At 35.8% G+C, this 10,677-nt stretch overlaps 1 protein-coding gene across 1 annotated transcript in view; it reads right to left on the bottom strand.

Annotated features, from left to right (window-relative positions):
- Positions 1-447: 447 nt before the first annotated feature.
- The window catches only part of gcg (glucagon), a 34,116-nt gene continuing 23,886 nt past the window's right edge, over positions 448-10,677 (bottom strand). The window contains exons 6-7 of the mRNA XM_062965178.1: positions 6,161-6,304; positions 448-960 (exon numbers count right to left, since the gene is read on the bottom strand). Of these exons, the coding sequence (XP_062821248.1) occupies positions 936-960; positions 6,161-6,304 (169 nt within the window). The 3' untranslated portion in view covers positions 448-935. The remainder of the gene's footprint in view (positions 961-6,160; positions 6,305-10,677) is intronic.

Genomic DNA, 10,677 nt, shown 5'->3' with positions numbered 1-10,677 from the left:
ATTATCTATTTCTCAGAAGTAACTAAAACAGGCATTTTCTTCTTACAATGCTAATACTCCGCAAGTGTGGGAGAAAGCATTGTCTCTTTGTATCCATTTATTAAGAAAGAGCACAAACCAACACTTGAATCCTCTGATCGTCTCGCTTCATATAATAACTAAAAGTTAAAGTTGCAGTGCAAAAATGTTAGTCTTTGTTATACTAAAATACTAATGCAATGTTATTATGCCCAATGATTAGGAAAAGGAATTAGATTGTTTGGGAGACGAGTTACTGTCAGGGTTTTCTCATTAACACTTCCATGTATTTCTCGAGACTAAACCTGACTGTAGGAAATAGGAGTGCTGAATCAAATCGACCCATAGGCATATAATATTTTCATTCCGTCTTTTTTTAAAAGGCACCGTAAGTTTTGTTTTTTAGAAATTAGAAACCAGAAAAGAAGCTTGAATATATACATATTTTATTTAAGACTATCAACTGGTGTCTGGAAAGTGGATCCTTTTTATAACAAAGGTTTCAAGAGGGACATTTCTACACAATTTTGACTTGCCAGCATTGTGGTTACTTTTGTTTTTGTGTTTGAGTGTTGCCTCCTTTCTATGCACACCTTGCCTTCATAGAAAAAAAAATCATTGCTAAATGTAAACACGGTGGTTTAGGGCATTTGTTGAGATCTTCCTTAAATAAACAGAAAAATCCAAAAACCTACAGTCTTTACACCAACAAACTCTTTAGCTATGTCCAGCTGATGAAGGTATATTCACTACACAATCATTTTGTAGCAGGTTAAAATGGTTCAACTCATTTCCTGGCATGCCAAGCTGTGTGGCTTTAGGGTACAGAATGTGTAAGCCTGAAAAAAAAAAATCTCTGGTGGCTGGTAGCAGATGAATTGAAGACCTTGACTGATAGGTAATATTTCTTCTGGAACTCATTGGTACTCTCCCACCAGATCCCTGGAAACACAAAGAGGGAAAGTTAATAACAGGGATATTATTCAGAACTTTGACAAAATTCATTTGAGATTATACAGTGCTTTTAAAATAAAACCTAGTTAATATTAGCCACGAGGAACAGGCAATCTGGTCCAATCTGTGTCAGGTTTCCAGAATAGAAGGTAACACTTTCCAATGGACACAAATACGAAGCCGATCCCTAGCACATTTGGGAAAGAAAGCTGCCAGTCCTGTATTTTAAACAGACATGTCCTAGACCACAAATCCCAGAGTTAATTCTGTAGGCTTACAGTTTACAAGTTTTTCTTCCTCTTTTCTTTCCTCCCTCTCCCTCTGTGGGCATATGTGTATATGCAAACATAAATATATAGAATGGCACAGGTCATACACCTGAATGATCGCATCTATATAATTGCTCCTTTGCATATTTTAATCTAAAAATATGGGCGCATTCTAGTTAAAGTTCAGTGTTACAAGGGTGGTGATGGTTTTATATAACACCATTTACACGGTGGCCTTAGTCTTTGGTCAAATGGGCCATTACTAAAATCCTTGATTCTATTGAGATATGTTTTAATCTGTGTTTGGTTTAAATTTTTGTTGGATCTGGCTTGTTCCCATGTAAGCTGCCCTGAGTCCCTTTGGGGAGATGGAGGCAGGATATAAAAATAAAGATGCTATTATTATTATTATCATTATTATCATTATTATTATTATTATTATTATTATTATCATTATTATCATTATTATTATTGGGTTGTTGTATGTCTTTCGGGCTGTGTGGCCATGTTCCAGAAATATTCTCTCCTGACGTTTCGCCCACATCTATGGCAGGTAACCTCTGAGGATGCCTGCCATAGATGTGGACCAAGGAGAGAATACTTCTGGAACATGGCCACACAGCCCGAAAGACATACAACAACCCTGTGATCCCGGCCATGAAAGCCTTCGACAACACATTATTATCATTATTATCATCCTTATCACAGCGAACAAGATAGATATGCTAGATTTCGTGTCACAAAATCATAAGTCGAACACTTCCCAAGCGTTTAGGACTGTGTGATGTATTTTCAGATGATGCGCGCAAATCCCAGTAAGGTGGCCTTTTGCAGTTGAAGATCTCAGCTGGCCTTTGGAAATAATAATAATAATAGTAATAATAATAATAATAATAATAATAATATTTTATTATGACACAGCAAACAAGATAGACATGCTGGATTTCGTATCACAAAATCACAAGTCGAACACTTCCCAAGTGTCTAGGACTGTGTGATGTATTTTTGGATGATGCGTGCAGATCCCAGTAGGGTGGCAGTTGGCAGATCGTAATTTTGTCAATGTCTATTGTTTCCAAATGCCGGCTGAGATCTTTTGGAACGGCACCCAATGTGCCGATCACCACCGGGACCACCTATACTGGTTTCTGCCAGAGTCTTTGAAGTTCAATCTTGAGGTCCTGATAGCGGCTGAGTTTTTCCTTTTGTTTTTCGTCGCTGTGATGATGATGATGATGATGATGTTGATTATTATCATTATCATTATTATTATTATTATTAAACCTCTATTGGAGCCAGCAAAAGGAGGAAAGGTATATTCAGGTCTGACTAGTCCATTGGGTGTGGTTAGATCTGACTTGTACCAGCCTCAGTGGTATTAGACGCTTGATTTGAATGGATGAATCATGTTCAAGTCAAAATGGAATACACAACTTAGTTAGGTCTTTATTTGGACATAGTGATTGTGAGGTTTGTTTCCTGATAACGGTGTGTGGATTTTCAGCTTTTAATATATTTAAATTATCTCTGTGTGAACCTGTCCAACATTACTTCTAAGTAAATTCTATTTGTAATAGCTATGAATGCGTAGGAGTGAAGGTGTAAAGAATTCTGGCCTCGAATTCCAAGGAAATTTACTAGCATTTAATTCAGAATAGACAAAAGGATACACTTCTTCGAACAACACGTAATTAAATCATGAAAGCGTACTACTGCCATCAGTGAACAATGACAGGCAGGCTGTTAGGGATGGTGTAAGTGAGGTTTTGGAGGGCTGTATGCTGTGCAGTTTTAATTGTATTTTAATTTTCCATGACACAAAATATATAATTGCTTTTTTGTTCATATTTTAATGCAGTTTTCTGTTTTTAATTGTATTGTGTCATGCTTGCTGTTACCTGCCTTGAGTCCTTATATCAGGAGTAAGGGAGGATTAAAATGAATAAACAAATGATGGAATATTTTTGCCAGAAGAGATGGTGATGGTTTTAACAAATTCATGGACGAGTTTTACAGTGGGTATTGGACATGAATTCTACACACAACTCTAAGTTTAGAGACAGCATCTCTCTGAATTGTATTGCTGAGAGACAAAAGAAGGAAAGTATTGTTGCTTTAGCCTGGATTGGGATCTCCCATATTTGTTTTGTCAGAGGCTTTCACGAACAGAATCACTGAAGTGTCGTGTGGTTTCCAAACTGTATGGCTTTGTTCTAGCAGCATTTTCCCTGACATTTTGCCTGCATCTGTGACTGGCATCTTCTGAAGATGCCAGCCACAGATGCAGGTGAAACGTCAGGAGAAAATGCTGCTCAAAGATGGTCATTCAGCCTGGAAACCACACGAATCTCCTCTATTAGTTACTCTACATCAGGCACCCTCAAACTGCGGCCCTCCGGGTGTTTGGGTTTCCAACTCCCAGAAATCCTAGTAGGCTTGTTCCATGGTTAGGGATTTTAGGAGGCAAAAAGTAAAGAAAAAATGCTGATAGAATACAGCTATACAGCCCAGAAACCACACAACACTCCAGTGATTCTGTCCACGAAATCCTCTGAAAATACAAATTTCATATATACTCGAATATAAGCCGACCTGAATATAAACCGAGGCATCTAATTTTACCACAAAAAACCTGGGAAATCATTGACTCAAGTATAAGCCGAGGGTGGAAAATTTCAGAAATAAAAATAGATACCAATAAATTACATTAATTGAGGCATCAGTAGATTAAATGTTTCTGAATATTTACATCAAGCTCTAATTTAAGATAAGGCTATCTAACTCTGATTAAATCATTATTCTCATCTTCTTCAATGTAAATGTGCTTATGTATCCTTTTAATAATAATAGAATAAAATAATACATGTAATGATAATAAATACAGGAAAATAATACATGTAATAATAAATATAGTAGAATAATAAATGTAATAATAATAATAAGATCAGAGTGAAATGATAAATGTATTAATAATAATAAAATAGAGTAAAATACATGTAATAGTAGCAACAATAATAGAGTACAATAATAAATGTAATAATAATAGAGTAAAATAATACATGTAATAATACCAGTAATAATAGAGAAAAATAATAAATGTACCATATATTCTTGAGTATAAGCTGACCCAAATATAAGCCAACCAGGATCCTCATCCGAGTACAAACCGAGGGGGGCTTTTTTAGTCCTAAAAAAAGGGCTGAAAAACTAGGCTTATACTCGAGTATATACAGTAATAATTTATTTATCTATTTATTTATTTATTTATTTATTTATTTAGAACATTTCTACCCCGCCTTTCTCTACCCCAAAGGGGACTCAAGGTGGCTTTACACACAGGCAATTATTTGATACCTTAAAAACAATGTACAATAAAATGAACATTTTAAATAGTATAATAAAATACATTAAAACAATTAGAAACATTTAAACAATGCAATCACAATTAATCACGTAATCTTTAAGCATAATCAGGGCCGTTCCTATAGTCATTGCACATTATTCCATATTTATCTATTGCATAAGTTCTCCAAAGTCTTGGTCACAAAGCCACGTTTTTACTCTCTTGCGGATAAGGGAGATTTACCATCCTATTAGCAAGGAAGGCATCAGCTGCCACTGATAGTGGATGTGAATCACATGTTTCAGAGAGCCCCAAACCAGGCTAAAGCAACAATAATTTCTTTCTTGCTCTACGTTTGAAAGGAGCTATCCAAAGTGCTAGATACATTTGGGGAATATGGTTCAGAACCTTGGACAGCTCTTTTAGAATCTAGAATACATTCACCACTTTCATGAACTTAGAAGACCATTGGTATATTTTCCTGACTTTTTAGGGCTTTATAATATTGCATTCTATTCCTTAATTTGTTCAGGATTAAAATTACAGAAGCCCTGTCTCATATCCAATTTGTCAGTCCTCGCACTCTCCCCTTTTATATGAAAAGCAACTACCGTATATACTCGAGTATAAACCGACCCAAATATAAGCCGGGGCACCTAATTTTACCACAAAAAAAAACTGGGAAAACATTGGCTCCAGTATAAGCCGAGGGTGTTAAATTTCAGAAATAAAAACAGATACCAATAAAATTACATTAATTGAAGCATCAGTAGGCTAAATGTTTTTGAATATTTACATACATCTCTAATTTAAGATAAGACTGTCCAACTCTGATCAAATCATTATTCTCATCTTCTTCAATGTAAATGTGCTTATGTATCCTTTTAATAATAATAGAATAAAATAATACATGTAATGATAATAAATACAGGAAAATAATACATGTAATAATAAATATAATAGAATAATAAATGTAAGAATAATAATATCAGAGTGAAATAATAAATGTATTAATTATAATCATAAAAATAGAGTAAAGTACATGTAATAGTAGCAACAATAATAGAGAAAAATAATAAATGTACCATATATTCTTGAGTATAAGCTGACCCAAATATAAGCCAACCAGGACCCTCACCCGAGTATAAGCCGAGGGGGGCTTTTCAGTCTTAAAAAAAGGGCTGAAAAACTAGGCTTATACTCGAGTATATACAGTATTTGTTTTCCATGAGTAAGGCATACAAGGAGAAAATCGAGAAGTGGCTTGTATGAGCCCTAGAAAGACTTTTTATTTTTTTCAAAGCTCTAATGTTCCTTTTTTTAAAAAAACTGTTCATGTGATATTAAAGGGGGTGGTGATAGTGAGCTTCCAGATATCACTGGATTGTAGCTTCTAACATTTCTCATGGTTGGGTATATTGGCCATGGCTACTGGGAATTCCCATCCAATAGTATCTGTGGAGCCACTGATTTGCAACCCTGTAAATAGATTTTTACAATGTGGAAATAAACATTGTTCCCCTACATTAGAATGTAATCCAAATACAGCCAAAATTGTTAAGAATAATTCAGGCACCTCTGGGTCACTTTTTGGCTAATCAGCCACTTCAAGAACTCTTGGGTAGCCATATCGTCCAGGAGCTTGTTGTAATCGCTGGTGAACGTGCCATCTGCGTGTCTTCTGCCAACATCTTCAGCCGCACCAGCTCCTTCCACGAAACTTAAAGGGGAGAAACAGACAAATGACATCCTTCTAGAACAAAATAAAGCTTGCCTTTGTGCAAGTTCCCAATCCAACTTTCCACAAAATAGCTGGAAATTTTACCCCAAAAGCAATGCCTTACAAATATTTTTTTCAAAAGGGTATCATTTGGCACTATAAGCTAAGTCTTTGCAATATCCCATTGATTTCAACAGGAAATACTGAACCCCATGATTATCTCACCCATCTACAGACATGGAACTTGAGAATGCTGGCTGGATTCAGTTATATGTGTTAACTCATCCCAGGAGTGTTTGTTACACATTGTTGTTAGTGGAGTCCCAACTTTCACGAGCAATTTCAATCAGTAGTGATTAATATATCTGATATAATGCAGACATATACCATATATACTCGAATATAAGCCAAGGCATCTAATTTTACCACAAAAAAACCTGGGAAATCATTGACTCAAGTATAAGCTGAGGGTGGGAAATTTCAGAAATAAAAATAGATACCAAAAAATTTACATTAACTGAGGCATCAGTAGGTTAAATGTTTTTGAATATTTACGTCAAGTTCTAATTTAAGATAAGACTGTCTAACTCTGATTAAATCATTATTCTCATCTTCTTCAATGTAAATGTGCTTATGTATCCTTTTAATAATAATAGAGTAAAAACATACATGTAATAATAATAATAAATACAGGAAAATAATACATGTAATAATAAATACAGTAGAATAATACAGTAGAGTCTCACTTATCCAAGCTAAACGGGCCGGCAGAAGCTTGGATAAGCTAATATCTTGGATAATAAGGAGGGATTAAGGGAAAGCCTATTAAACATCAAATTAGGTTATGATTTTACAAATTAAGTACCAAAACATCATGTTATACAACAAATTTGACAGAAAAAGTAGTTCAATACGCAGTAATGTTATGTTGTAATTACTGTATTTACAAATTTAGCACCAAAATATCATGATACATTGAAAACATTGACTACAAAAATGGCTTGGATAATCCAGAGGCTTGGATAAGCGAGGCTTGGTTAAGTGAGACTCTATTGTAAATGTAATAATAATAATAAGATCAGAGTGAAATAATAAATGTATTAATAATAATAAAAATAGAGTAAAATAAATGTAATAGTAGCAACAATAATAGAGTAAAATAATAAATGTAATAATAATAGAATAAAATAATAAATGTAATAATACCAATTATAATAGAGAAAAATAATAAATGTACCATATATTCTCGAGTATAAGCTGACCCAAATATAAGCCAGTCAGGATCCTCACCCGAGTATAAGCCGAGGGGAGCTTTTTTAGTCCTAAAAAAAGGGCTGAAAATCTAGGCTTATACTCGAGTATATACAATATCTATAATTTGTGACAGAAATTGTGAGGCTTCTCGCTGCTGAATTCAGGGAACATTTTGACTGTCAGTTGGAGTCAACAGGTTATACACTGGATTTGTGATTGGGTACATACACCAATGTGCTTCCCTATCAACACCAGTAGAACTTTGTTAATGAACTTTTCAAAAATATCAGTATTCTCGAGAGCTTTATTCTCAGAGAAGGATGAGGATATTTATGTTTATCGTAAATAGTGCTGCATTTCTGTTTTTCCCGTTTGTTGCCCAAGAATACCGTATTGCTGCTCAGAGTGACACAAGGCAGCTTTCCTATCTGATAAGAGGAATTAATATTTGACAAGATATCAGAATTCACTTTTCCTGAGGCAAATGTTCTGAAATCTTGGCTTGTGATGTTAATTAAGGTCAGAAACCAAAGACGCAACATATCTCACTGAAGCCCGAATGTGATTGTTGGCAGGCAAATACGCTATTAAAAAGTATCATGCAAAACCCAATATCCTTCAGAGTTAAATGTACTCATAGCAAAGACCAACTGTTTCATTGAGCATTTCTTTTCACCTCTAAATTTAATACCTAAGAAAGCTTTGGGGTGGGATGGGAGAAGAGAAAGATGTAGAAATATCTTGCTGTTAGCAACATCAGATGGCACTGATAGTTTTGCTCGGAATCTGCAACAGCCTGCTATCTTATTTCTCTATATCCATTTGATGATGTGTAAGCATACAAACATATGGAGAGAAATCCTGTTCCTGCTTTATGGCCGTGGGGTTCCTTTCAACAGGTACACAAATAGAAATGAAAGAGCAATCACTTGCTGTGATCCCCATCAAACGTATGGCGCAGATTTGACTGGTAATAATAATATCAGAACAGACTGCATTTCATAGACCTGTTATGTTCTCTTGAAGCGATTGAAGCTTTTGAGTCTAGGTACACATGGCACATAATAGCACAATGGTACCAGATTACCCATAGGCATATGACAACAGAATGGTCTCTGGGCAGGAGTGGGTTTTGCACAGAGAACTAGCAATGGCGAGGGTGCTTCAGCCTTCTCTATTCACCTTCCCCTCCTTTGAAGTACCGTGTTTCCCCGAAAATAAGACAGTGTCTTATATAAATTTTTGCTCCCAAAGATGCTCTAGGTCTTATTTTCAGGGGATGTCTTATTTTTCCATGAAGAAGAATTCACATTTATTGTTGAACAAAAAAATGAACATTATATACTGTACAGTAGTTGTCATCACAAACCAGCATAACCAGACAAACTGTGAATCCTATCAAGAATTTCTTGTTACTACAATTATTTCCATGTACAACACTCTATGGTACGTACATTTACTGATCCTGCATGCTCTGGTGTTCTGTTCAGCGGGCATGCTTCCAAACAAAAACTTTGCTAGGTCTTACTTTTGGGGGAGGCCTTATATTTAGCAATTCAGCAAAACCTCTACTAGGTCTTATTTTCTGAGGATGTCTTATTTTAGGGGAAACAGGGTACTCCCTCCATGGGAAAGAGATGGGGAAAGGAATTAATAGTCAAACTCTCATTGCTTCATTACTTTAAAAAATCCCTAATGTTCTATAAACAAAAGAGACCTGGTACACGAATTTGTGTGTAAAGTACAACCACCCTGAAATATGTCCCTTAGAAATATCATAATAACATGGTGCAAGGAAGCATGTATACTCTTGAATTGTTGCTTTTTGTGGGCTCCAAGAACTGATATTCACCGTGATAAATTGACACTGCTAAAATGTGCTTCTTTGCTTATAATAAAAAGTGGTATTTCTGGCCCAGTATCATTCTGTTCCAACCAATGCTTTAAAAATCATCTAAGGGCTTACATATAGTACAGTAGAGTCTCACTTATCCAACGTTCTGGATTATCCAACGCATTTTTGTAGTCAATGTTTTCAATACACTATGATATTTTGGTGCTAAATTCATAAATACAGTAATTACTACATAGCATTACTGTGTATTGAACTACTTTTTCTGTCAAATTTGTTGTATAACATGATGTTTTGGTGCTTAATTTGTAAAATCATAACCTCATTTAATGTTTAATAGGCTTTTCCTTAATCCCTCCTTATTATCCAAGATATTCGCTTATCCAAGCTTCTGCCGGCCCGTTTAGCTTGGATAAGTGAGACTCTACTGTAATAAAAAAATTGGTATTTCTGGCCCGGTATCATCCTGTTCCAACCAATGCTGTAAAAATCATCTAAGGGCAATATAGTATTGCCTATCTCGGGTTGTATAACAGGGCATTTCAGTCATGTCTTGGTTGGCTGCCTTTCTACATTCCAGCACACATTGTTGACTCTCAGATCTTATTTTATTATTATTATGGCAATCATAATCAGTTTCGTAGCGTGCCAGTGCCATACACAGTGCTTTTTACAGCAGGCAATATTAATTTCAAGCACGAAACCAAGAGAGAAGAAGGAACAAGAAATCCTGCTCAGGAGAGCTCACAGTCTAAAGGTATCAATAAGTACATATGGGACAAGGCCGGTTGATGTCTCACTGACACACCATGCAGGCGAACATGTAGGGGCCTTGAAGATTGTTGTGAGTGGGCTTTATTAGGAGAGGAAATGAAGCAAAAAATATGCTGTTCCAAATGTACAGTTGCTTAGAAGGATGGATCAAAGTTAGCAGTGGGTAGAACAGACCAAGGAGCAAAAAGAAGGGGAGGTTGTCAAGAGAGTGGTGAGAACAGGATGTAGGTGGTTCCTGATGGAGTACAGGTTACTGATGGAGGTGTTGGCAGCCTAAAGTTATGGGATGCTTGGAGGCAGGGGAGGGGTAAATATTCAGCGTATTGCAGAAAGGAGAGTGGGAAGGCAGGAATAAAACTTTAAAAGGGGTGGAAGGATGATGACAGTGTGGTGATGAGTTTAGCAGCAACTTCTCCTCTTGGTGAGGAAGGAAGGAGAGGCTTGAGAAGGAGGAGTTTGTACAAAGTTTAGAAATAACAGCTAGAAAAAACTC

This window comes from Anolis carolinensis, chromosome 1 (genome assembly GCF_035594765.1).
Source record: "Anolis carolinensis isolate JA03-04 chromosome 1, rAnoCar3.1.pri, whole genome shotgun sequence".
NCBI lineage: Eukaryota > Metazoa > Chordata > Lepidosauria > Squamata > Dactyloidae > Anolis > Anolis carolinensis.
The sequence above is the reverse complement of the archived record's forward strand: the minus strand, read 5'-3'. Positions and strand labels throughout refer to the sequence as shown.